General features: G+C 47.8%; 5 protein-coding genes across 6 annotated transcripts; 2 read left to right on the top strand and 3 right to left on the bottom strand.

The window, feature by feature from the left end:
* The first annotated feature begins 330 nt into the window (after positions 1–330).
* Positions 331–2,988, top strand: LOC115564587 (uncharacterized). The gene is made up of 3 exons (XM_030389115.2): positions 331–557; positions 672–1,005; positions 1,090–2,988. The coding sequence occupies exons 1-3, from the start codon at positions 425–427 to the stop codon at positions 1,151–1,153; spliced, it is 531 nt and encodes a 176-aa protein (XP_030244975.1). The 5' UTR covers positions 331–424; the 3' UTR covers positions 1,154–2,988.
* LOC115564582 (uncharacterized) lies at positions 1,815–7,113 on the bottom strand. Of its 2 annotated transcripts, XM_089263485.1 has the most exons (7): positions 6,991–7,113; positions 4,394–6,937; positions 3,830–4,332; positions 3,623–3,769; positions 2,739–3,092; positions 2,105–2,668; positions 1,815–2,045 (listed from the first exon to the last, which is right to left on the bottom strand). In XM_089263485.1, the coding sequence occupies exons 1-7, from the start codon at positions 7,004–7,006 to the stop codon at positions 1,884–1,886; spliced, it is 4,290 nt and encodes a 1,429-aa protein (XP_089119611.1). In that variant the 5' UTR covers positions 7,007–7,113; the 3' UTR covers positions 1,815–1,883. The 2 variants fall into 2 exon arrangements, with proteins under 2 accessions (XP_089119611.1, XP_089119610.1); XM_089263484.1 differs by having other exon boundaries at positions 3,623–4,332.
* A 229-nt stretch (positions 7,114–7,342) lies between these two features.
* LOC115564584 (ATP-binding cassette sub-family B member 10, mitochondrial) lies at positions 7,343–10,233 on the top strand. Its single transcript, XM_030389112.2, has 6 exons — positions 7,343–7,921; positions 7,991–8,197; positions 8,277–8,479; positions 8,558–8,839; positions 8,902–9,645; positions 9,699–10,233. Exons 1-6 carry the CDS (start codon positions 7,525–7,527, stop codon positions 9,963–9,965), a joined length of 2,100 nt encoding a protein of 699 aa, XP_030244972.1. The 5' UTR covers positions 7,343–7,524; the 3' UTR covers positions 9,966–10,233.
* Positions 10,234–10,551: 318 nt separating this feature from the next.
* Positions 10,552–13,969, bottom strand: LOC115564585 (putative methylmalonate-semialdehyde/malonate-semialdehyde dehydrogenase [acylating], mitochondrial). Its single transcript, XM_030389113.2, has 2 exons — positions 13,787–13,969; positions 10,552–12,267 (listed from the first exon to the last, which is right to left on the bottom strand). Exons 1-2 carry the CDS (start codon positions 13,814–13,816, stop codon positions 10,735–10,737), a joined length of 1,563 nt encoding a protein of 520 aa, XP_030244973.1. The 5' UTR covers positions 13,817–13,969; the 3' UTR covers positions 10,552–10,734.
* Positions 13,970–15,436: 1,467 nt separating this feature from the next.
* peb (zinc finger protein pebbled) lies at positions 15,437–26,936 on the bottom strand. The gene is made up of 3 exons (XM_089264420.1): positions 26,228–26,936; positions 22,698–23,638; positions 15,437–21,745 (listed from the first exon to the last, which is right to left on the bottom strand). Exons 2-3 carry the CDS (start codon positions 23,559–23,561, stop codon positions 17,003–17,005), a joined length of 5,607 nt encoding a protein of 1,868 aa, XP_089120546.1. The 5' UTR covers positions 23,562–23,638; positions 26,228–26,936; the 3' UTR covers positions 15,437–17,002.
* Between the last annotated feature and the right edge of the window lie 596 nt (positions 26,937–27,532).

Below are 27,532 nucleotides of genomic sequence, written 5' to 3'. Positions count from 1 at the left end.
GCCTAACCGATTTACTGTGGATATAATCAAGTGCGTGTATAAATATAAATATCATTTGACCTATATATGTACACGTATGTATAATCAATAATTTCTAATCGAATTAATCAGATTGTGTGGGTGTGCGTGCGCTTGCGCTGACCAAAGTGAATAAACACACTTTCAAAAATAATCAAAATAGCGCAGAAAGCGCGCGCACGCAACACGTCGATAGGCAGGCATGTACGCTTGCGCGTTAGCCAACACTTATTTTGTCTTTCATCTGGTCGAGTGCATAATGCAGCACTGGCATCACAGCTGCCCGCTGACCACTTCTCAATAACTTGTCTTTCGAGTTGCAGTAGCTCTGAAGGAAAGAAGCATCCGGCTGAACAAAAGAATAACCGAAAACTTTTCTAGAATATAAAGAAAAATAAAGTACAAAATGGAAGGCAAACCATTGAAACGTATGCGCTCTGAGGACGATGAGAGCAACAATAATGTAACTCAAACCAAAGTTTGGGTAAATGAGAAAATAAGCGACTTGAGCGATCCGGAAAAAATGAAGGCAGTTCATGGTAAGTACACAAAATGTTTACTTAAAGAGTAGACGCACAGTCACAGACATACACGGGGGGAGCAGATATCAACAGATGTTAACAGGCATTCACATGCATAAATATGTTTTGTAGACAAAACTACGAAAATGCTTTTCAATGGAGCCGCTAACATCGATGCGAAGAAAGATGAGACAAAGGAAGAGACTACAACGCCGGCATCGATTCCCGTTAGGCCGGCAAATTTGTGCGAGCAATATCAGCTGATTGGCGATGGCAACATAATACTGCGTGACATGAATCCCGATGCTGTCAATCCGACTCTGGAGCGACGTCTATCGACATGCTGCCGTCGGCCGACCCTAATTCGCGGCACTTGCGCCAATTGTACATTTGATTTGTGCGAGGAATGCGGTTATTCGTGCGTCGAATGCAGCCAGTTCATATGCCACACCTGTGTCACACTGTTGTAAGCATCCCATTAGTTTTCTTATTGGATAGAAAACAATTTTCACTTACATCCATCTCTCGTATAATCCATTTTATTATGCAGCGGCAATCGACCCGAAGAAGCCGAGCATCCTCTGTGCGAAGTCTGCCAAATGTTCGTGGCCTAAGTAAAGTGTACCAATACACACACACACACAAGCCCTCACTCACACAGTCGCTGGTGCAATTTAACAGAAATCTGAATGTATACCAAATAGCATTATAAATGAGAATTAAGTACAAATCAAAATAACTCACCAACGTCTGTGTTATGAGAAGAAACTTTAAAGGTGCCTTAAGCTAAAAATGAAAAAATATTAATTCTGGCAGGTTCTAGCTAAACACACACATGCCCATTAACACACTAACACATATGTACTTATGCGCTAGCGCACACACCTACGCTTATACTCTTAGCATAAATAATTTAATTAAACTACCACAAACTACAAACAAGGAAAACTGATTGATTGATTTAAATTAATACGATTAATTTATATGATGCTGACTGTCAATGCATCCATACATCAATACAATCTGTTGCAAATTCTATTTGTCTCTCGCTCTCACTTGCGAAGAATGCATGAAGCTGAAGATAGCGAGAGAGAGAGAGAGAGAGGGAGATATAAACATTAATGCACACACTTTTACACGCACTCATATAATCAAATTAAGTTGTTAAAGTAATGTTGTAAAATATTTGAGGTTAAGCACATTTATTCATGTAAGAACAAAAAAATTAAAAATAAAAACGAGAAAGCAAATAGAAGTATAATACACATATCATTTGTCTCTTTCTTTGAGCCGGGAAATGCTAGTCTCTCCTTGCATCAACTCTCTGTGGGAGCACTCTCCAGCTTAAACCTTGCCACGGAACTTGTGGTATTTGTCATGCTCCTTGATGAGGCTCTGATACATGCGTGCGCCCGCCTCGCTGCTGGAGCGCAGTATAAAGTGACCCGAGCGATGGTCACAGATGGAGATTAGCTCGTGACAAAATCGATCCACTTGCAATTTGATCTGTTCAGGAATAGAGGAAGAGATTAAACCGCATTCGAAACAAACTGTCGCCCGCCTACCTTCTCGAAGAGCGTCGTGGGACGTTCGGTGCCAATAATTTGCTTGATGGTGAAGATGAGCAGAAACGGTGCCACACGTTTCATGGCCAGGGCCAGCGGCCCGGCTGCGATGCCCGCCATGAGCGTCGACAGCTTCAGCCCCAGCTCGGCCAGCCCGTCCAGTTCGTCGTCCGTCAGGCTCTGCGCCTGCTGGCGTTCGCTGCGATAGCAGATAATCGACTGCACCAGATCCTGGCAGATGGCGCTCAGCTGTGCGGCCCGATCCGACATGAGTGTGGCATGCTGGCGCAGCAGAAGCAAACAGTTCTCCGACAGCGTTGCATGCAGACGCCGAAAGTCCAGCCAGCTGCCGCCGTCTAGAATGAAACGTTTGATATTCAGGTCCAGCATGCTGGCCAATATCGAGTCCAGAGTCTCGCCAGTCAGCGGCACGGTGCGATTGTTGGCCAAGGCGCTCTGTGCCTCCAGCAGGCGCAGCACATGGTTGCAATAGGCGGCATCACTGGGCGCTGGCAGACGCAGCGAAACATTGCCGTTGATCAGCTCAAACTGCTCATTGAGCATCTAAACGGTGCAAGGCAGAGGGAGGGGGAGATTAACCAAGATCTAGCCGAAGAGGCAGGCATTTTCTTACCGCTCCCTTGATGCTGCTCAGCGAGCACTTGGCAAAGAGCGTCATCAGTACGAGCACGTTTTGCAGGCTGGTATGCTGTGCCGGCGTCTCTGGTCGCTGCATCTCGTCCAGCTGCTGGCTGAGTCCTCGCAGCAACAGCAGAAAATCCTCGTTCGTCTTGTAGCCAATGATGAGCTTAACGGCGGGCTCAATGCTGGCCATGTCCAGCGCTGAGCTGGCGGCAATATCCTTATTCAATTGCCGCCAATAGCTATCCAGCACAAACTCAATCTCGTCCTGGTCCAAATGCAGCAGCTGCCGGTGCGTCAAGGCCACATTCAGCAAGCGTATGGCATGGGCATTGCGATAATTCAGCTAAAACAAGGGATGAGGGATGGAGGTTAAGACAAAGAAGTTTCTTGTGGCTATTACAGTGGATGCTATCAAATCTTGGTCATAATTCGGACACATATTCCTTTGGAATATAATTTCCCATTGGGCATATGCGAACCTAACCTAACTAAGGCCAACTAACGGCAATTATTCGAATGCTTAGGACTTTCGGATTGAAATGTTGAGAGCATAATTAGATTGCATAGATATATGTATTTACTAGCGTAACACTCTACTTTTATAAAAGAATTGTGGGAGATATCTCCGAAATTGGATTGTGTTTATGCATTAGTAAAACGTATATAGTAAATCTGAAGCCTCTAGAATTGGCAATACTAAACTTAAACTCAAACTCAAATAACCAACTTAAATAATCGATTATTATCGATGAGACAAATGGAATCGATTAACGAAGAAGTCAGACTCGGACTGCATTTGGCATATATGCATGAATAAATAAACAGACTTCCATATAGGGTCAAGTTGTTGAGTTAATCTCTCCTTCAGCTTACCGAATGTCCTATGTAGATTTTGCAAATGCGCCTAAAGTTCTCATCGATGGCTGGCAGAGTAGCCGGCTGCTGCGGCTCCTGCTTGGGCTCCTTGACGTTCTCCTTCTGCTGCTTGGTCTCCTTGACGTTCTCCTTCTGCTGCTTGGCCTCCTTGACGTTCTCCTTCTGTTGCTCGGCCGCGTCGACGTTCTCCTTTTGCTGCTTGGCCGCACGATTGATGCAGCTGCTCAGGTAGATGGCATAGCCACTGAGTGTCTGCTGCACGAACTCCTTGTAGATGGCGGGTGACTTTTTCTGCGAGCGAAACTTGTGACTGACCAACTGGCCATAGATCTCGAGCAGCGGCTGCAGGTGACGCTGCATGCGTCGCGCCTGCATGCCTGTGCCGCTGGCCAGGGTCTCGATGGCGAGCAGCAGGAGGCGGCAGTGCGACGCTGACAGCTGTGGCAGCTGCTCGCGGAAGACCGCTGCGCTGCTGGCCAAGAAGATATCACTGCCAGGCGTCAGGCGACGTATGCAGCGAGCAAAGAACATCTCATAGAAGCGCCAGGCGGTGGCATTGGCCTCAGCCTCAGCCTCAGTCCCAGTGCCATTCCCAGCCGCAGCCGCAGCGTCATCCGCTTCCATGTTGAGCGGCACCAGCTGCAGGAGCTGCGCCAGCTGCGGAAAATGGCTACACAGAGGCAAAGGTTGACCAAAGTGCAAAAGATCTAGAAGAACATGGAGTTGGCTTGTCAGAATATATGAATCAGGACTATCTGGTAGATTTACCTATGAGCTGTTCGAGCAGCTGGTTGGACAGCTGCAGTAGTTGGGCGCGTCGCACGTCTTGGTAGAGCGTGAAGAGCAGCAGCCAGAGCCGGAGCTTGAGGCTGCTTTGCAGCTGGGCCAGTGGCAATTGCTGCAGTGCATCAATTAATTCCTGTGTGGATTCAGCGGGCAGCGCTGGCTGCTTTGTGCTCTCACAGCTATCGCGCAGCGTTGTGGCCAGGGCTGCTTCATCTGTCGCTTGGGGCATCTGTTTGGCCAGCAGACAGCCCTTGATCTTGGCCAGCTTCAAGCTGTCCACGAACTGCTGCAGCAGCTGCATGGTCAACAGCTCCACGCACTCGGCATCCTCCAGAAGATTGGGCAACTGTTGCTTCTGCTGCTGGTGCTGCACTCGCATTTCCTTCTGGGCACGTGTCAAGTGGCCAAAGAGCTGCTGTGGGAGCAGCTCCACTAGCGCATCCGGACACGGCGCCAGCCGCTGATCGGGCAGAAGCAGCCAGCCGGACAGTGTGAGCTGCAGTTCGAGCCGCTGCAAGCGCTGGCGGCACAGAGATTTGCCAAAGTTGTGCACGCGCTGATGGATCAGCTCCCACTCGTCGCTGGAGAGAAAGCGCTGCAGTTGTGGCAGCGCCGGAGTCGACTGCGGCCGCTCCAAGCCATCCGGCCAGTAGTAGGCCAAGAGCAGATCGAAGTTATTCGCCCGCTCCACGCACTCCAGGAAGACATTCATGGTGCGCCGGTTGTGCTCCAGCGAGAGCAAGTACTGCCCGAACCGCTGCAGCACCTGCATCGTGTGCTTGCGCTGCTGCTCCAGCTCGACATGATGCTGCTGTAAGTGCTCCGCCAGCCGTGTGCCGAGCAAATATTGCGAGAGCAGCGTCGCCTGCAGCTCGATGGCAAAGTTGAGATTGCACGGCAGGACGGCCGACGAGTCGGGCTCCAGCAGCTCGGCAAAGCTGTGCAGCAGACTCTTCCAGATGACGATCGAGGGCTTGGACATCAGCTGGCTGACCAGCCGGATGAAGGCGGCGCCAGCCGTTGATCCCGGCCAGGTCTGGGCCAAGGCATCCGTGCTATAGCTAATTGCATTTGATTGGCAACTGGAAGTGGAATTCAATTTCAGTAATAGCTGCACATAGCCATTCATTAGCTGTTCCACTTCCTCCTCGGTTATCTGCTTCGGCTCAGAGTCCGGGTCCTGCTCCGACTCCTGCTCTGGCTCTGCCTTCTGCTCCGACTCCTGCTCTGGCTCCGGCTTCTGCTCCGACTCCAGGCGAATGCGCTTGCCAGTCTCAAAGTTGGGCAGCTCGTATTTGTGCAGCCATTCGCGCAGTGACTTCAGCAGGAGCATAATGAAGCGTTCAGTGCGACTCAGGCGCCGGCACATGTCCAACAACAGGACGAGATACTCGGAGTACAGCTGCAGTTCCACTTCGTTACGCTTGACGGCGCACATCATCCAAATGGTCAACTGATAGACATGCGGCTCCACCAGCATCGGATTGAGCCGCAGCGCTGCACAGAGCATCTGCAGCACTCTGCCCAGATGCCGCTCCCGGTTGATGCGTACAATGCCACACAGCACATTGGCCATGTAGGCGATGCCCGTTTTCTTCAGCTTGTCGGGAAAGTTGAGCTGAATGTTGTGGCGACGCAGTGCCTCCAGTGCATGAGTGGTCAGCACTAAGCCTATGAAGCGATCCTTGGGCGTGGCCTTGGCCAAGGGTTTACTCCTATCGCGCTTACCACGTTCCGTCTTTTGTGGTATTTTATATACCAAGGCGTGATTTATCACCTTGAATAGGCTGTCCGTGTCGTAGCGGTGGTTCACCAGTGCACACTCCAATGTTAACAGTTGGACATGCAACGGCTGCTTGGCCATCAGCCTTATTGCAACACTTATACGCAGATGTTGCGTCATATGCATCTCCAGTGCGGCCAGCTGCTCGAAGCAGCAGAATCCGTGCTTTCGCAGCTCCAGCAGGAGCTGGCAAAGAGGATGCTGTGCGCCATTCATGTAGGCCTTCAGCAGACGAGTGTTGTTCTGGGCACGCTGCGCATAGTCACGTAGCTGCTGCAGTAGAGGCAGCATGAAGTCCGCATGTCGTGGCTTTGGCTCATCTTCGTTCTCAATCAGCAGCAGTCGTTCGTAGCAGCTAAAGAGTATGCCATAGCTTCGCATGACCAGATTATAGTCGGCACGCAGTGCATCCTGTACCAGCTCGAAATTGATTAGGTATTGCAGCAACTGTGGATACCCCTTTGCCTGGGCTGGAGGTGCCTCATCGACGCGTTTCAGCACTGCCTCAATGAGCGCCGATTTTGTGGCAACGGTCACCAGGCCTGGCTGAGCACGCAGGCGGAACAGTTGCTGCAGCTGCTCCACGGGCATTTCCACCTCCTCGACGAGTGTATCCGCGAGCCATTTGCAAACGACTTCGTGTTTGTTTATATACACAAAATCCAGGGATTGCCAAACTTTAATAGCGAATTCCAAGCGCGCTGCATACGTTTTGCTCTTGTCGTCGAGCCATATTCGTAGCTCTGCGATGATTTATTTAATCATTATAAGTTTTTATTCAAAACGTGCACCTTACCTTCGCCTATCTCCATGTTGCAAATACAAATTACGATAACAAAAAGCAACCAGCACGTGTACCACTTGTTGGTTGTTATCGATTAGCACTGTGCAAAAGTGTTGGATAACTATGTAAAATAATATAAATAAGAAGGTAATGCAAATAAGGCAATTAGTGTACATGTTGATCGCTTTATATAATATATAAATAATTAGCATATATATATTACATATATGTGATGTTATTGTAATGGAAAATATATAAGAAGTACATCTGTTTGAAAACATTCTGCTTGAGCTTTCCACTTAGTGTGACGTCACAAACTTCCATCGATATCATCGATAGCTATGTGTTACCTTTCAGCTGTTATTATGCATTCCATCAGCTGTTTTAGTTGTGTTTGCGGACCATTTGTGTGGGGGTCAAAATTTCTCATTATATTTTTATACATAATATGATAGCATATAAATGAATGGTGGTGTAATATCAAAGTCATAGCTTATTATATGAATGCCTGTTCTATAAAATAGAAAAATATTGCATAAAATCACAATGTTGCTGAATTGCACAAGGGTGAAGCACATGTGCTCAACATTACGAATTACCCAAATACCCTCGGCCGTCCCTAGATTTCCAATTAATTCGTCTAGCATACATAACTATCTACTGAGGCGACAGCATCATCATCACCATCATCTGTATAATATTCGACCGCCTGCTGGGCGACAGCTGCTTGGCTCCCCCTCCTCGCCCTTATCGACAGGTGCCTGTGGTGGTGCAGGTGCTCGCGCATCCAGATGGACGGCACGTCTGCTCAACGTACGTCGATGCATGAGCAGCAAAGAAGTCAAGCTGGCCGTGCCGAAAGTGGGCAGCTTCCTTAAGACCACCAAATTCGACCTCTCACGTCTCCTCCATATGATGAAGGAAGAGAAGTGGGTGCTCCTAAGTATGACTTGCCACCAATCGATCAATGCCAATATGTCTTGCTCATACAATTAGGCTTCTTTCGTTGCAGTGGGTCTTGGCTGTTTGGTCATCTCCTCAGCCATCACCATGAGCGTACCCTACTTCCTGGGCAAGGTCATTGACATAGTGTTCAACAAGGATGGCATGGATGAATCGGCCGTAACCAGTTTGCGAGACTACTCCAAGATGCTGCTGGTCGTCTTCATCATTGGCGGCCTGGCCAACTTCTCGCGCGTCTATTTGTTTGGCACCGCAAGTGAGCCCGCAGCACAATTCGATTTGCTCTCTCTGTCTCACACTCTCTATTCAAACTTTCTCCGCTTTACTCCGCACAGCATTGCGTATTGTGCGCAGACTGCGCTCCAATCTATATCGATCGGTGCTCATGCAGGAGGTATCCTGGTTCGATACGCGCGGCTCCGGCGAGCTTATCAACCGCTTGAGCAACGACACATACTTTGTGGGCACCTCGCTCAGTCAGAACATATCCGATGGCGTGCGCTCGCTGGCCATGATTGGTGTAGGCACCGCCATGATGGTGCGTCCAATGCGTTCATCAATCTCGTAACTCTAGTGTAATCGACATACTATCTCTCTCTCTCTCGCTCACTCTTAGGTCTATACGTCGGCCAAGCTGGCGCTTGTCAGCGCATTGGTTGTGCCCGCTCTGGCTGGGATTGCCATCATCTATGGACGCTATGTGCGACGCATAACCAAAACCGAGATGGACAAATTCGCGGAGGTGATGAAGCATGCCGAGGAGCGGTTCGGCAACGTGCGCACTGTCAAGATCTTCGGTCGCGAGCACAACGAGTGCGAGGAGTACGACAAGAAGCTGGACGAAGCCATCGAAATTGGCTACAAGGAGACTAAGGCTAGATCCATTTTTTTTGGCCTGGTGAGCTAGCTGAGAGGCAACTCTAATGGAACTTAAATCACAGTTTTCCTCCATATATTCAGACCGGCTTCTCGGGCAATGCGGTCATCATATCGGTGCTCTACTATGGCGGCACTTTGGTGCTCAACGAGGAACTCACCATTGGCGCCATGACCTCGTTCATGCTGTATGCCGGCTACACAGCTATCGCCATGAACGGCCTGTCCAACTTTTACAGCCAACTGAACAAGGGGATTGGCGCCTCGCAGCGCCTTTGGGAGATCATGGACAGGAAGTTTGCCATGCCCATCGACAAGGGCATTATCCCAACGAGCAAGATAATTGGCGAAGTTGATTTTAACAATATTACCTTTGCCTATCCGTCGCGCAAAGAGTGCGCAGTGCTATCGAACTTCTCGCTCAAACTAGAGCCAAACCAGACGACCGCCCTGGTGGGGCGATCTGGGTCGGGTAAATCAACGTTGGCCATGCTCCTGTTGCGTCTTTATGATCCGCAGCAGGGCGCCGTCTACTTAGATGGTGTCGACTTGCGAAAATTGAATCCACATTGGTTGCGCCAGCATGTGAGCGCTGTTAGCCAGGAGCCGGTGCTCTTCTCTGGCTCCATACGCTCGAACATTCTGTACGGACTGCAGCCGGGCAAGGTACCCGATGAGCAAGAACTCCAGCAGGTGGTCAACGACTCAAATGTGTCCGAATTTGTCAACCAGCTACCCGATGGCCTTGAAACCATTGTGGGTCAAAGGGGAATCCTTTTGAGTGGCGGACAAAAGCAACGTGTGGCCATAGCCAGGGCGCTGATTAAGGTAGATCTAGATATTTCTACATATTTATATTCTAATCATGCTCTTTGTTACAGAATCCCACCTTACTCATCCTGGATGAGGCGACAAGTGCACTGGATGCCGTGTCGGAGCAGCTAGTGCAGACGGCGCTGGAAAAACTTATCCGTGGACGCACTGTGATCACCATAGCCCATCGTCTAAGCACAATACATCAAGCGCACAAAATAGCTGTCATTGATGAAGGGCGCATTGTGGAGGAGGGCACCTTTCACGAGCTGATGGGCAGGACAAATGGCGTGTTCAGGGAGCTGGTATCCAAGCAAGCGTTTGGTGGCAAGTAGTTGATATTGGAGCGCGAAAGCTACATCAGGTGTTCATAGACATATATACACAAAGAGTTGTATATATCTTAGACAAGACAAATTTACAAAGCATTGTTATTATTTTTACAAAGAGCGTGAACTATATTAATTGATAGGTGTTATTAAAGGTAGACTCGGTTCAAACTATGGTTAATAATTCTAGACGAATGTTGTAACGAGCAAATTCTAAATGTTATAGTTAATTTATATTAAGTAAATAAATGGACAATGTATACATTGAATAAAACGTATGCCGTAAACATTCTGAGTATTTCAAATTACGCGGCAAGATGAAGCGTTGCCAACTCTCTTAAAATTGAATCTGCTAACAGAGAATTGCATCACAATCTATTTAAAGTTGGCAATAAAACTATAAGTTGATATTTATGTTTGGCAAACAATTGGGAAGTGTATTTTTTACACAACCAGACATACGTTGATATTTGATTTTTTAATTATCCCACCATTAAGAAGCACTCCTATCTTTTTCGATGCTTCGACTGTAAATAAAATGCGGCGTTGCCACTATGTTTGCACGTTTGATCAAAAGAGTTTGTGGTGTTATTTTTGTTTTTAAACATTTTATTTAGTTTTTACAAATCTTGTTTTTACAATTTTACATTTAGCTTAACTCTAATTAACAGGCACAGAAAATAAATGCAGCAATTCCTTTCCACAGCTCACGCCACACGAGTGCATGTGTGTGGGTGTCTGTGTGGTTTTTGTATGTGTGGGGGTGTGTGGGTGTCTACTTCATGGTGGGCATGGCCACGGCCGCCTGGGTGTGGTTGACATCTGTCTCGCGCCACAGCTGGGTAACTGTCTTTGTCTGTGTGTAGAACTTGATACCCTGCTTGCCATAGAAGTGATGATCGCCGCGGAAGGAGCCGCGTGTGCCGGTGAAGGAGAACATGGGCAAGGGCACGGGGATGGGCACATTGACGCCCACCTGGCCGGCATCGATCTCGTTGACGAACTTGCGTGCAGCAGCACCGTTGGTGGTGAAGACGGCGGTGCCATTGCCGTAGGGATTGGCATTCACAATTGAGATGGCTTCGTCCAGGGTGTCGGCATTGAGGATAACCAGGACGGGGCCAAAGATCTCCTCGGTGTAGCACTGCATGTTTGGCTTGACATCGGTCAAAATGGTGGGGCCTACGAAGTAGCCCTTCTCATAGCCGGGCACGGTGATCTTCCTGCCGTCAAGGATCAGCTTGGCGCCCTCCTTCACGCCCGATTCGATCAGATCGTTGATGCGCTTGCGAGAAGCCTCACTGATGACGGGTCCCACATCGGTGCCGGGAACATGGCCAGCGTTAACCTTCAGTTTCTTTGCGCGCTCAACCAGGTCGGGGATCCATTTCTGGGCTTCGCCCACAAACACGGCCGTCGACAGGGCCATGCAACGCTGTCCGGCAGCGCCAAAGGCGGCACCAGCCAGCTGGTTGAGAGTGTTCTCCTTGTTAGCATCGCTCAGCACAACGCCGTGGTTCTTGGCGCCCATGTTGCTCTGGACACGCTTGCCATTCCTGCCGGCGCGCTCGTAGATGTACTTGCCGGCCGTGTCGGAGCCAACAAAGGAGACGGCCTTAATCTCGGGTGCGTCGCAAATGAAGTTGACTGCGTCGTGCTGGCCGTGGATGACGTTGACCACACCGGGTGGGCAGCCGGCTTCGTTGAGCAGTTCCATCAGCAACATGGTGGCACCGGGCACACGCTCGGAGGGCTTCAACAGCATGGTGTTGCCGGTGGTAATGGCCACGGGGAACATCCACAAGGGGATCATAGCTGGGAAATTGAACGGGGCAATGCCGGCGGTGACGCCGAGTGGCATGACCAGCGAATAGGTGTCCATGTCGCGAGCAACATTCGCCACCGTCTCACCCATCTGCAGCGAGGGAATGCTGCAGCAGTGCTCCACGACCTGGAGACCACGGAGCACATCACCCTCGGCATCGACCAGAGTCTTGCCCTGCTCCTTGGTGATGTTCTTTGCCAGCTCACCCATATTGGCCTTGATCAAAGCCTGCAGCTTGAACATGACCTGCTGACGTGACACAACAGACGTGTTGCTCCACGACTTGAAGGCGCGCTTGTTGGATTCCAGAGCGGTCTTCATTTCCTCAGCCGTCGCCTTGGGCACACGGGTCACCACCTGGTCGGTGGCCGGATCTTTCACATCGATCCAATCATTGGTCTTTGACTCCACAAACTTGCCATCGATGAACAGCTTGGTTGTGGGGGCAGACGACGAGTAGCTACGCCTGGCGATCAAACGTGCCTGCAAAAGTACAATTTAATTTAATTTAGCATTTTAATGTTATCGATAAGTCGATTGAAGTGATATTTGAATCTCTTTGCTAAAGGTTGCCACATCTACCAAATGGAAAAGTACCTCAATGGTACACTTCCTGCACAAGAGCAGTCCACATGTGCAACAAGTGTGTCCATTCAATATCCCTTTTAACGGTACAATTTAACGTTACATGTGGGCCGCATGTTCAAAGGACATTAAGGATTGACATTCCTTAGTATTTTTGTCATTAGATATGCACTTGTTTAGGAAAAATCTTTTACTTACATATATACAAATAATTTTTTAATTGCTAGGCGCTACGTGCCACGTCTCCCACATGCTTAACGACTGTACTTAAAATTTATCTCATGGTTAATTCTTTATACAAATAAATTCGTATTTGTTCTCTGCATTATATAAAAATTTGCCTACAAAATTCTCAGTGTACTTGAATGAATATGCAAATTGGAATGCCCACAAGAAACTTTTGCCCTATGGAGAAAGCAAATTGACTTTGGTTTTTTTCCAAATTGATTTTGGATGACATAATAATTTAATTATGTTTCCCAACAATTTCAAGGACATCATATACCAAATTGTAAATTATAAATATCAATAACAATAATTTGGTACTTTTCGTTGCAAATGTAGGTACAATATTATTTTGACATGTGGCATCCTTTTTTCCATTCGAAAAAAAGCTCCATTGACAACTTTTCCACAATTGCATCAAAACAGTAAAGTTGCGTAAAAGGCAAACGCGCCTGCGCTCGTTGGCCAACTTGGGCCAGGCTTCACTGTGTATATGTGTATATATACATATGTATGTATATATGTATGTGCATATCTTGCAAGTGTTTTACTGCAATACTTTAAATTCAACAGGTGAGAATGGCTTTGCCTGGCAACATGATAATACAAATACACGGACAGACACACACACACACACACACACACACACATATACACATACAAACATACATACATATGTATATGTATATGTACATACATAAGGGATAAAAGCCACGCCTTTGCTTATCAGTGGCAGCAGCCGCCCGTTTGATAGGCATTTATTTATATGGCTTAACGTCTAATTAAAATACAATTCTATTACGCACATACATACATACGAAAAATGTGTGTGTGTGTGTGTGTGTATGCGCGTTTGTGTCCGTTCTGGCGTTATTGTGATCGTCGCATTATCTGAATCGCAGCAAACTAAAATTACGTAACATGTGTTTGCGCTATCAAATAGTCTGTTCTTTTTTTCACGTTTTACCGTTTAATGTGGACAAATTTATGAGCGCACACACATTTACACAGGCAAGTACGCGTGCTTTAATTTGCATGCACATGCAAGGCACTGAACACACATGCACACATATACACGCCCACTTGCCAGTGCACTTGCAAGTGCTCAACGCCCCCTCCCGTCCCAGGCTACCCAACACTGCGCACTTGTTATCGATAGTTGTTGGTAGCATATGCAAATAGAATTACTTACCTCAGCACCAATTAGACGCACAAAGGACATCTTGCCACAGGTGATGGAAATGTTAGGTCAGGGATTCTGGATAATGGAAGCTCCGGCTGGAAACGCGTGTGTTGCTGCTGCTGCTGCGGTTGCTACTGCGGCTGGCCCAACCAATGGTCTCACTAGAACTGAACTGAAAGCAAAAGCAAAACCAAAAGCTGAGGCTGTGCCAAGTTGCGGCCCCATCGCGCGCGTGTGTGGTGTGATTGTTGATATACGACGCGACGCGACGCGACGGCAGCGGACGAAGCCGGCGAACGGTCGGTTGGTCGAACCACTTTATTAGACGAGCACACGTACACTCTGCTGTGTGCTAATATGTGGGGGTGTGTGTGTGTGCGTGTGTAGCCAAGAACTTGAAAGAGCTGTTGTTGTTATTATTGTTTTTATTCTAGTTCGTTGGGGGCTCGATAGTATTTGTATGTGTATGTGTTTGTAAGTTTGTTTTGCGTTTTTTTTGCGACGTTTGAGACACACGCACAGGCGCTTAACCAGCACATATGTATGTATGTATATACATATACACATATGTACATGTAAATTTATATATTAATAATTCTTTGCGTGTAAAATATATACATACATACACATACGTATATGTACATATGTATGTATAGATTTATTTATGATTGCTCGCACGTGCAGAAAAATTACCTACGTACGCAAGTCTTCAATTGCTTGCATGTGTATGTGCACAATTAGTTGCATGTGTATGTGCACATACTGTTGGTCACACATACACGCCATACAAAATGCACTTATAAAACCTGACACCTTTTATAATAAGTTAATAAGTAAACATGCTTAGGTGTGATTAATATGTATGTACTTGAGTTAAGCAAACCTGAATTAATACATTGGCATATTTTTGGGCTGCACTAATAAGGAAGCTGCTTTATTAATGTGAATTAACGAAGTATACTTTTGAGCGCACGTTTATTTATAAAGTCTCAAATCCGATTCGAATTCGCTCCTAAAGTAGGAGTCTGCTTGTTTGAGTCTTTGCTGCAGCTTAAAACTAAATTGATCATCTAATAAAGTTTCAATTCCAGGGCGAGTCTATGCATTGGTCATTTGGTACGAAAACGTGCTTATTTACTTTGGTTCAATCTTTGGCTCAAAACTTGTTTGTTCAGTTAACAAAGTTTCAAACCCAGACCAAATCAATGCCCCTATAAGCATTCGATTGAAAATGACTACATTCTGAAGCTGGTTCAAGTCATGGCTTGGTCTGATCATTTATCAAAGTCGAACGCCCAATTCGAATGTACTGTGTGAAACCAAGCATTTGGTTTGAGCATATGAATGTCTGTGTCTATGTTTTCTTTTTGAAACTGGTGTAAGTCTTGACTGCGGCTCAAACTGGTTTGTATGGCTGTGTCTATGTTTTCCTTTTGAAACTGGTGTAAGTCTTGACTGCGGCTCAAACTGGTTTGTATGGCTGTGTCTATGTTTTCCTTTTGAAACTGGTGTAAGTCTTGACTGCGGCTCAAACTGGTTTGTATATTGGCTATTTATGATTTAGCTTATAAAACTTTGTCTTCGAGCAGGTCCTCAGCTATATTTGTTTTTTAATTTCTTCCTAAACTTAATAGTTGAAAATGAATTAAAAAATAGGTGTTTTTATTTTTGTTCGCAACTTTTATTTGTTTTTGCATTGTCATATCAATTAAGACGTAAATAGTTAATTAATTTAGTTAAGTACGCTAACCGCTAAGTACATAATTTAATTTGTTCAATAATTTGTTGTTGTTGTTATTATTGTTGTTTTTGTTTTGTTGTTTCTCCTTCATAAAATAGTTAGAAAACTCGTGTTGAAATGCTTTGGTTATTGCTGTAAAATGTTTCGACTACTTCATATAAATATATTTAAATATATCTGTATATATGTATATCTGCTATATATAGCACATTATTTATTTATTTTATTTACTTTTTATGCATACAAATTTTTTTAATTAGCTCCAAAAAAATTGTTTTCAATATATTTCGTTTCTTTGCTGAGTTCATCTTTGTATAGTAAAATATGTATATGTTAAATATTTTTATATAATAATAATAATGATAATAAAAAAAAAATAGCTCTTAAGACTAGAATTGTAATAGTTAATATAGAATGCTTTGAAGAGCATTTTGTTTTGTTTATTTTAAATATTTAATTTAAGCCACGCTGCGGTTGAAGGCCTCAGAAATGTACATGATAAATCTGTTGTATAATATTAGGTATGTGTATGTATATAGCTATAGCTATATTTAAGTAGAAGAAGAGCACTACGTAGGCAAATTTCATATACAGCTAAATATATTTTTTTTTTAATTTTTTTTCGAATTTTTTTCTCATTTTTTTAGGAATTTTTTATAGGTTTTTTTCAAGTCTTTTTTAAGCACTGTGTTCTAAGTTTAAATATATTACGAATATGTATATGTAAAAAAAAAATTGTTTTATTTTTGCATTAACTTTTTGATTAATTGTGGCGCTAGCTTGACCCTGCGCAGTGTTGCCAGACGTTACGCTCAACGGTTGTACCGTTAGACAACTTAGAGACTATGAAAAAAAAGTGTTCTTTAGCTGATAAGAATAAGACAAAAAAAAAAACGAACTATTTAGGCTTTGGTATATGTAGGGCGAGAGGTGCATAACTCTCTCTCTCTTTCTCTCTCTCTCTCTCGCTTACAGTTCAAAATTCGCTGTATTTTTAAATACATAAATATATATATTATATATGTGTATGTGTGTGTGCATATATATGTGAGTTTGATTTGAAATATTTATGCAATTTTTTTATTGTTTTTGAATAGAAATTTAAAAAAAATTTAATTTTGAATTTTTCAAAATTAAATCTTTTTTTTTTTTGCAAATTTTTTCATATCAAACTCAGATATATATAGATAAACACATATGTATGTATAGATGTGAATATCTTGTCTAAGTTAGTGTTGCTTATATCAGGTTTAGTTTTTTTTTTTGTTTTTTTTTTGTTGTTTTTTTTTTTTTGTTACTAGACTAGGACTACTGAGCTGGCTTAGAGGCTTTTTTTTTGCCCTAACTCCCTTTCAACTTGTTTGTGTTTTTTTTTTTGTTTGTTGTTGTGAACTTCACTTTTGGTCTATGCGATCCTTACGTCTTTGTTGGCCTTGTTGGTCCTCGTGGACCTTTTGCCTTTATCGAGCTTCGAGCTTCGCCCCTCACTTCTCGACGCCCAGCAGTTTGGCCGCCTCGTCGGGCGAGCTGAGCAGCTTGTTGAGTATGCCCTGGTCGGTGATGCCCAGCAGATTGCCGAGGAAATCACCGCTGGCCACGCCCACAGCGGCTGCTGTTGTGGCCGCTGAGGATTCGGCAATGTTCTCCTTGTGCTCGCCCAGGCGACTGACGCGCCATTCGTTCGCCTTGTCCAGCAGCTCGTGCAGCTTGGGTAGACGTACGCCCTTGTTGTTGTTGTTGTTGTTGTTGTTATTGTTGGTGTTGTTGTTGTTGTGGCAAGTGTTGTTATTGTTGTTGTTGCTGGGCATTGGCATGGGCATGACCGTGGGCGTTGGTGTTGTGGGCGGCGTGGCCATTTGCTCATCGTCGGAGCAATCGGAGGCGCCCGTCTCGCCATTGTGGCTATGTCCACTGTGCTTCTTCATGTGCCGCAGCATGCTGTGCTTCAGCGTGAACTTGCGCATGCAGATGTCGCACTGGAACGGACGCTCGCCGGAGTGGGTGCGCATGTGACGGCGCAGATCCTCCGTGGACCAGAAGCGGCGCACGCAGAAGGCGCAGATCACCTTGCGGTTGCTGTAGTCCGGATATTTGCCAGCGCTACGGCCGGTGCTGGACTCGTCCTCCGAGACGGCGGCAGAGGCAGCAGTCGCTGCTGTAGCCACAGCCGCTGCTGCCACCTCCTGCTCCGTCTCGATGGCGCCCTTGGCCAGGAGCAGAGCAAACTCCTGGGCGTGCTGCTGCTTGATGTGGTCCAGGCACTGCATCCGCTCGCCGAACGAATACTCGCACAGGTGGCACTTGTACGGCAGCTCGCTGCCATTGCCCTCGGCGGCGGCAGCGCCGCTGCTGGCGCCGCTGGTGGCTGCGGCGGCGGCAGCGACCTGAGCGGCCTGAGCCGCGGCCACCATCTGCTGGCTGAGCTGGGCCGCCGCTGTCAGCTGCTGGATGAGCTGCTGCTGCTTGCGCTCGCGCTCCAGCTCACGCTCCCGCTCCAGTTCGCGTTCGCGCTCCCGCTCGCGCTCCAGCTCCAGCTGGCGCTCCTGCTCGGCGGCCTTGCGACGGCGCTGCTCCTCCAGCTCGATCTCCTCGACGGACTTGGGCACCGGTATCGGCTCGCTGACGTCCTCGGTGGGCACGTAGACGGACATGGCGGACTCGACGTTGCCGTGCTTGCGCAGCAGATGCCGGTCGCAGTTGCTCTTGGTGGTGAACAGCAGCGGGCAGTGGGAGCACTTGAACGGCTTCTGGCCCGTGTGGGTGAGAATGTGGCGGCGCAGCGAGCTGCTCCAGGGGAACATGCGCTGGCAGTACGGGCAGCTGACGCGATTGGGGGCCAGGCTGTAGGCGGACTTCTTCTTCGGCTCGCTGCAGCTGCTGCTGCTGGTGACGTCCTCGGTGCCGGAGTTGTTGCTCTCGCTGGCGCTGCCGGAGGCGACCAGGCCCTCCTCGTCGCTCTGCTCCATGTGGTTGGCCACGTCGCTGGGCCGGAAGTAGCTGTTGAACGACACCTGATTGCTGGTGGCATTGTCCACCAGCTTCGCTACCGGCACCAGATCCTGAGATTCATCCTTGAACGGCGAGCTGGCCACCTCCTTCAGGGACTTGGCCACCGACTCGGCCTGGGCGATCATTGTCTTCATTGTGCTCGGCTCGCCACTGGGCTTCGACGCGGTCGACGCGGCCGACGCGGCCGACTCGGCGTGCGGCTCTGGCTCCTCTTTGGCATCAATTTCGATTGGCTGCACTTGCTCCACACGCTGCTGCTGCTGCTGCTCGTGTTGCTGCTCCTCCTGCAGCGGCTGCTGCTGCTGTTCGTCTTGGTCTAGCTCTTCGTCTTCCTCCTCCTCCTCCTCCTCGTCGATGTCCTCGAAATCATCATCATCGTCCTCGTCTATGATCAGCTTGGGCGGCTCATCATCGTCCACGGGCAACTGTTGCTGCTGCTGCGTCTGATTGCTGCCGTTGGCATTGCTGCTGCTGCTGCCGCCGTTGCCGTTGCTGCTGCTGCTGCTGTTGTTGTTGTAGCCAAAGTGCAGCAAGGGATTGACGGCGACGCTGCTGGAGCCATGGGCCAGCGCCTGCTGCAGCAAGTCCGTATCCTTGCGCGCCAGCTGCTGCGCCAGGATCGCGTATTTCACCTGCTCCGATATGGGCGGATGTTGCTGCTGCTGTTGCTGCTGCTGCTGCTGCTGCTGCTGGTGCAGATTTGTCATGGCTGCGGCGGCTGCTGCTGCCGCTGCCGCCGCTGCTGCTGCGGCTGCTGCTGCCTGCGCCGCGCCCGAGTTGGCCGCCCGACCGCGCATCACGTGGTGCCCGCTGCGCTGTCGCTGCGCATAGAACTGCGGATGCTGCTGCTTGACATGGCGCTCCATGTTCGAGCGCAGCGTGAACCTGGCCGAGCAGTGCTCGCAGGCGAAGGGGCGCTCGGTGCGGTAGCGGCGCTGCTTCTGCTTGGGCATCAGCACGCCGTTCTTGATGACCATCTTGACAGGCCCGGCCGCTGGCACCGGCACACCCATGCCGGGCAGGGGCAGCCCCAAGGGCTGCGGCACGGCAGCAACTGTTGCCGGCGCCGCTGGCACTGCCATCGCTGGCGCTGACTTCTCCAGCGCAGCAGCTGGCGGTGGCGCCATCAGCCCGAAGAACGGAAAGCCGGGCGACTGCTGCAGCATCAGATTGCGCAGCAGCTGCATATACTGCGTCGCCGCATCGCCCGGATTGAAGAGCAACTGTTGCTGCTGCTGCTGCTGTTGCTGCTGTTGTTGCTGCTGCTGCTGCTGCTGTTGCACGAGCAAGTCATGTTCGCGTTGCGGCTTCTTGCTGAGATCCAGCACATCCATGCTGAGATCCATGGCAGGTGCCAGCGGCTTCTCCACCAGCTGATCCAAGCTCTTCACTTGAATCTTTAACGGAGGCTGCGACGGTTGCTGCTGCTGCTGCTGCTGTTGTTGCTGCTGCTGTTGCTGCTGCTGCTTGGTGGGCTGCTCTGCCAGCAACATGTGCTTCAGCTGGGAGCTGGCCTCCACATTGGTCGTCGACGGCGACGGACTGAGCGAGCGAAAGCTGAGCTCCGACAGATCGGGATCCATCTTGGGCTTGATGTCCTCGCAGCTGGCATCCTCGGCCGGGTGATAGACGATCGCGCGCTTCACCTCGTCGCGGCTGGTCTTGCCGTGCCGATTGCGCAGGTGGCGCTCGCAGTTGGCCTTCGTGGTGAAGGCGTAGTTGCAGACGGCGCACTCGTACGGCCGGTCGCCGTTGTGGGTGCGCATGTGCCGCACCAGAGCCGCCTTGTCGCAGACGGCGTAGGGGCACATGTTGCAGCGGAAGGGGCCGGCGGCGCCGACGGCCGCCAGATGGACGCGATTGTGGCCCTTGAGGGCGCGCAGATTGGGAAAGACGGCGGTGCAGAGTTTGCAGGGGAATTCGCCGCGCAGCTTCATCCGCCGGAATTCGCTGGTGAAGGCGTCCTGGGCCTCCTCCTCGCCGTCGCGCCCATCCACGCTGTACTGGCTGGAGCAGGGCGTGTTCACGTTCTGCTCGAAGTTGCGCAGGAAACTGGACGTGCAGCTGGAGCTGGTCATGTGCAGGATGCTCTGTATGTCGGCCAGATCCTGGCGCTGCTCCGACGGCTCGTGCTTGATGGGTGACGGCAGCGAGGAGCCGCTCGACTTGCCCTTGAGGTACAGCTGCTGAAAGAACTCGTCCCGCTCGCTGTTCGCCTGCAGTCGCATCTCCTCCTCCTCCTCCTCGGCCGTTGGCTCACCCTCGCGCTGCTGATGCTGGTGGTGCAGGCGCACCTGCTGCTGGTGCTGCTGCTGCTGCTGCTCTTCATCATACTCGTTCTCCTCCTCCAGCTCAGCCGGCTCCTGCTTGTGCAGCGGCGACGAGCTGGCGCCCAGCAGCGGCGGCAACTGCAATCCCCGACAGCTGTGCGCCTGCAGCTGACGCTGCGTGGCAAAGATCACCTCGCACTCGCGACACTTGGCGGGTATATCGGCGTGCTCCGCCTCCAAGTGGGCGTACAGTGCGCCTCGCGTCTCAAACTCGCCGGCATCGCAGGCGGGGCAGCTGTGCAGCGTCTCCAGCTCGTGCTCCAGCGTCTGGGGGCTGCTGTTGCCCGACGACGTTGCCAGCAATGTGGCCACATCGGGCGTGCTCGTTATCATCTGTGTCACATCCACGCTCTCCCCATCGGCCCCGGCCTCCTCTCCATGCCCAGACCCATCGCCATCGGCGTCTGCCTCCAGCGCTCGCTCGTCGCTCACAATGATGTTGTTGTTGTTGATGTTTGTCTTTAGCTTCAGTCGCTGTTCCTCAATGTTGTTGTTGTTGTTCGCTTGGCTACTGTTGTTGTTGTTGTTATTGTTGTTGCTGGCTGCACTGCTGCTGCTGCTGGATATATCCGTGGAGCAACTGGCATCGCTTTCATAGCTCTCGGCACGCTGATTGGCTGCCGCATGTTGCTGATGTCGCTGCAACTGTTGCTGCTGTGCCTGCTGCTGCTGTTGCTGTTGCTGCTGCTGTGGCTGCTGTTGCTGTTGTTGCTGCTGCTGTTGCTGCTGCTGCTGCTGCTGATGTTGCTGATGTTGCTTGTGTGTTCGCATGTGCCGATGCATGTTGCCATTTGTCGTGAAGGTCAACTGGCAGTAGCGACAGTTGAAGGGCCGCTCCCCGGTGTGCACCAGGACGTGTCTGTCCAGCGAGGAGGCTGACGAGAGTACCTATAACAGAGGGGAAAGACAGAGAGAGAGAGAGAGAGAGTGAAGAAGGGAGAGAAAAGGGGTTGAAAATAGGGTTAGTCAAGAGAACAATTAGCCAAAAGTCAAGCAAACAAATTTGATTGGGGACTGAAGCTAGTCTTCTAGCTTAGTCGACGCACGAAATACCCTGTAATGCTAACTATGTGACATACCCTGCAATTGACTTGCAACATTTCGTATATAGTTTGTATGCAGTTTATTGTTACGTATGTAGATCCCCCATAGGCGATATACGACTCGTAGATACCCTATAATATGCAAGATTCCCTATTGAGCCATTTGCTGGCAGTATAACTAGCATAGAGTGTATAGTAGCTCAAAAAGTCAGATTAAATTCGAGTTTTTGGTTAGCCTGTCGTACGGTATACCCTGTAATTGGCTAATATTTATGGTTTACAGTTCCTTAACACATGTTAATTGCCAAGTTAACTTATATTATAAGCAGGGTATGGTGTAGCATGCCCTGTAATTCGCTAAATACTCAAATAACTGTACTCAGAATAACTGTAATTTGTTATTGATAACTTTAGTTTGCATATAATCTATATTTATATATGCCCTATAATTGTTTAAATATGGTTTTCAGATACCCTGTAATGTAGTATACCCTTTAATTGACCGAGAATTAAGAATATATATTGCAAGTTGATAATAATTTATATACCCCTTAATATGGTTTAACGTGTAATTTGCATTATAGTTGTTTTCTGTTATTTAGATACCCTGTATTTGCATATTTTTTATATAGAACTAACTCAACATTATATATCGTATAATTAAATTCCTTCTACTTTCGCTGATACCCTGTAACTAACTGACTTTCAAGCAGGGGTAGTCAATGGAATACCCTGTACTGCTCTCTGTTTTATACGACTCATAGAATATGTATGTATACCCTGTAAACTGCACTTACCTTGGAGCAGATGCGGCAGGTGAAGTTCTCGGTGTCGCCGTTGGCATAGTTGTGGCATCGAATGTGATTGGTGAACTCGTGGGGCGTGGCCGAGACGACCTCGCAGATGGGGCAGACATATTTCATGTGCTCGTCGCCGGCGCTGATGCCGGACTCGGCGCTCGAATGGCACAGGCCCTGCGGCGAGGAGCCGCCCGAGCTGCTGCCCGAGCCCGGCTGCTGCTGCTGCTGTTGCTGCTGCTGCTGCGCGCCCGTCGCCGACTGCGCTGCGGCGCTGGCGCTAAGCAAATAGCCGCTGTGCGCGCTGCCATCGACGAAGCCCGACTCGGATAGGTCGCCGTTGTGGGCGCTGATGCTGCTGCGATTCAGTCGAAACTTTTTGCGCAGCGAACTGGCATCGCTGCCGACGCTGTAGTCGACGACGATGCTGGCGCTGGCAGCGGCCGCGGCCGCGGCTGCATTGCCGCTGCGGCGCTGCTTGTGGCGAATGCGATGCACCGACTGCTCCAGCAACTGTTGCTGCTGCTGCTGTTGCTGCTGTTGCTGTTGCTGCTGCTGTTCGTCCTCCTCGTCAGAATACAAGAATGGCTGCTGCTGCTGCTGCTGCTGCTGTCGCATCTTGCGCTTCCGCGAGGACGCTTCAACGTTCGGCGTGGACGTCGGCTGCAGCGCGCCGCTGTTGCTGCTCAGCTTCTTTGGCGTGCGACCCAGATCCAGGTGCTCCAGCGATGACTCCGAGGTGCTGGAGTCGCGACGCTGTCGCTCCATAACCGCATCTTCAAGCGTCAATGCTGCTGCCGCTGCTGTTGCTGCTGCATGTTGCTGTTGTGGCTGTTGCTGCTGTTGCTGCTGTGTGGCCAGCATTTTCGCTGCTGCTGTCGTTGCAAAAGTTGGCTAATTGAGATCGTAAACGGCTGCTGCTTGTCTGCTGTGATTAGCTGCTGCAAAGAGAAAGACATTCGAGCGGGGTTAATCAACACTGGCCTTGACATTTGTTGCTTTCAACTGTAGCTTTCCCCTGTCTTTGACATAGCTGATAAAGCTGAGCAAATCAAGGCATTCACAAGAGCCTTGCCTTGAGGCCCATTCGAAGTTGCCATGGATAATAATGAGAGCCAATATGACTATAGAAATGCCTTGTTTACCTCTCTTACAGCTTATGCTTAACAGAAGGCTTAACAGAAGGCTTCACAGAAGGCTTAACAGAAGGCTTAACATGACAGCTCGACTAGAGTTACATCAATTCATTCAGAGTGCTCTGTTAAATCTTCTGTTAACGCATGCTGTAAGCTCGTACGCTTTTACATGAGGCTAATCTAGAAGATTCTCAACACATTAAGGGCGAACTGTTAACACTAGCTTTGTCCAGGGCCTCAATATGGAGATTGCCTTTAGCTTGCATCCAAGCCTAATCAATGCTTTATCATGAGCTTTGGCGTTAACATAAATGAGAGTTTATCCATGCTCCCCCAGGAAGGAACTGACACGAGCCCTAACATGATATAGATATAACTACAGTTATCAGCGCTATCTTGTTTTAGGAAATAAGTTCAGCTCTCATTTCAGCTTCTACATTCAGCTCAAGTCCAGCCCGTTGCTTTCTTCATTTGAATTTCCTGTAGGAACTGCGCTGAAATGTGTGCTTGGTTGGCCATTGCTCAAGATCTTATTGGATTCGTGGCAGTTGGAAAGTCAGAGTTAGACACAAGTGCACAAGGCATTGGATTGGATTACCCGTTCAATGCAGTTGGAAATCTGGGCACAGATTGTGTCTCAATTTCAGCCGAACAGCTGATTAAACGATTGATGGGGCTGGAGTGGGGTGGAGTTACGGTGAATTGGTTAACTGAGACGTTGGCAAAACAGTTTGCAATGCAATTTCAGTTTCATTTTCCTTAGCTGCTTGCAGCTGGCAAATGTAAACGGATGCATTTCGACAGAAAGTAGAGCGGGGGAGTGTGGGAGAGTGGGAGAGTGGGGAGAATGGGGCTGCTCTCATCTCTAATATGCACGCGCTCTCCCTCTCCCTCGCCCACTCACTCACTCTTTGTTTGTCTCGCTCACGCTGTGTATTGATTTGTTATCGGTTCGTGCGCTTTGCGTTTTGTATTTGTTGCATTTCCATTCGCTGTTCATATTTCCCCATTAACATTTACCGTTATCAATTGGCTTTGCTGCCCATGCTTAGGATTTCCAATGGGCGGCGAGCAACGATTCAACAACAGCAGCAGCAGCAACAGCAACAGCAACAGCAACAACAACAATTTGACAATTTTTTGAAAGAAAACTTTAAAGCGATAACGATTTGTTGTTTATTTGTTGTTGTTGTTGCTTCTGTTATTGTTGGTTATTTTTTGTTGTTAGGCTTTGGTCTTCGATTTTGGTTGGTCGATTTCGAATACGATTTCGCTTGTGACTCAGCGGCATGCTAAATCATTAGAGATAAAGGCACGCCCCTAGCCGCCCCCTCCCCTGCCAACACTCTTTCGCCCTCAATCAATCTCACTCTCTCTCTCTCTCTCTCTCTTTCCCTGTTTGTGTCGTTTGTGGCTCTCTCCGACAGTTGGAGCTGAAGAAATAATTTCATATTTTTTGGAGACTTCAGAGGCAAAGTGAATGAAATGGTGAAATTTGAATTACATGGAGACTTAACTAATCAAACAAGTATTCCAGTTAGATATGCAGAGATTTTGGAGACTTTGGCAGTAAGTGGATATTGATGAAATCTCTACAAATATAGTAGGAGACTTTAAGGACTAGTTTCAACTGAAAGCGGAGAGATTTGTGTGTAGAATTTAGAGACTTGGCCAATCAATTCAACGATTAAATCTAAAGATATATATATTAACTCAGCAACTAGATTAAATGGACTTCGAGGAGAAGATAATTAGCTTATATTTTGGAGACTTGATTACAAAATCGATAATTATCGATGGCAAACAATCCATTTTGTTACATTTTGGCTTAGCTCAAGCTGAATGAAGTTGTGCGTATATTTTGGAGAGGCTGTAATATTATGGAATTAGGAAAACTAATTCATATAGAACCTAGGCGCGACTCTGGAAACATTACTTTATTCCAATATTTATTTAAATATTTCCTGGTTTTTAGTCTTCAAAGTTTATCAATGAAATTTTCAACAGATTTTTGGAATAGTTCAAAAATACAAAAATGTATATTTAAATTAATAACTGAAGAAATCTGAATTCAATTCAAATTTTTTATAAATTCTATTGAAATCAGGATAAGCTATTTAGATGGGAAACCTATTAAAATATGAGACAGAACAAATACAAAATCAAATAAAATAAATATGAAAAATAACGAATAAGTCTGATGTCAAATCTAGGTAAAAATAATTTGTCTATAATCCAAGGTATATATATATGTATATAGTTTGTAATCCAGGATAAATGCTTTTCACACTTTTCACACTTGAAAATTGCCACAAGAAAAAAAAGTGTGCTTACAAAATTTCAGCAATTTTTATTTTATTTTTTTTTTAATTTTTGTAGTTAACAATTTGTTACCTTTGTTTTGTTTTGGTTTTTTGAACAATTTGGCGGCGGCATTCGAAATTTGTTTATTTTTGATTCATAAACTGTTTTCTTGTTAGTTTTTCGTTTGTTTTTGGTTTATGTTTTTCACTAGGTTTCACGTTTGCTTATTTGTTTTTATTTTTTATGTTGAATTCTTTTTTTTTTTTTTTCGTTGCACTCAATAATTGTAATTAAAAATAATTCATTTGTAGCACGTTTCTTTGGTTTAATTTTAGTTAAAAAAAAAAAGTAAAATAAAATAAAATAATTTAATTTAATTGAATGAAATGTTTTCCTTCTTATTTTTGTCGTTTTGTATCACTGCTCTTTATTTAGTTAATGCTTTGCTATATCCCGTTATGTTGTCGTAGCGCGCCGGCAGATGCTTTCACGTTGACGCGCACACGAGTTCTGACCACATCCGCGGCGCAACCGTTCAGCAGAGCCTCGCTGGCAGCTTTATCTAATGTCTGTGCGTGTCTGTGCTGCTCTCTCTCGCTCGCTCACGCTCTCTGTCTGTCTCTGTGTGTGTGTGTGTCTGCACTGAGAAGAATGCAGACGAGTTACTCGAAGAAGTGTATGAAGAAGCAGTAACAGTAGAAAAAAAAATGTATGTATGTGTATATAAAATTAAATAACAAATTCAAGACGTCTTTTCGGTTCGACTTCTGAATTGTATTTGAACGCATCTATAAAATTGTATTTATAAAAGCGCAGAGCAGCGCAAAGAGCCAGCGTCAGAGCAGCGACAGAGGCAGCAGCGCAGCAGCAGCTGACTCCGACGATGGCAGTGAGAGAGAACGCAATGGCTGCCTCTGCCTCTGTTCAGAGTTGCGTACATGTGTGTGTGTGTGTGTGTGAGTGTGAGAGCTGTGCTCGCTGCGGGCTGCGGCTGCGGCTGAAACTGTGGCTGCTGCTGCTGTGTGTTGGTGGATGAACTGGCATTGGTATTGGTTAGATAAAACTGCAGAGTTGCTCAGTTGGCGCTGACGGCGCTGTCGTCGTAGTCGTCGTCGTCGTCGTTGTCGTCGTCGATTTAACGAGCAGCTAAATCTTTAGCGCAAAGGAAGCAGAAGCAGCAGCACAACATGAATAGCAGCAGCAGCAGTGGCGGCAGCGGCGTCAGCAGCAGCAGCTTTGCCGCTTCTTTGTTGGATTTTTCTTTCATTCCATTTTATTTTTGGACGCAAATAGGATTACACTTGGTTTATTAGTGTGTGTGTGTGTGTGTGTGTGCACGCATGCTGTTTGCGTGTGCTGTGGGTGCGTGTGTGCTAGAGCGAGCGCGCACTATAT

This window comes from Drosophila navojoa, chromosome X (assembly GCF_054131105.1).
Source record: "Drosophila navojoa isolate 15081-1374.11 chromosome X, UAZ_NAV_1.0, whole genome shotgun sequence".
Lineage (NCBI taxonomy): Eukaryota > Metazoa > Arthropoda > Insecta > Diptera > Drosophilidae > Drosophila > Drosophila navojoa.
The sequence above is the reverse complement of the archived record's forward strand: the minus strand, read 5'-3'. Positions and strand labels throughout refer to the sequence as shown.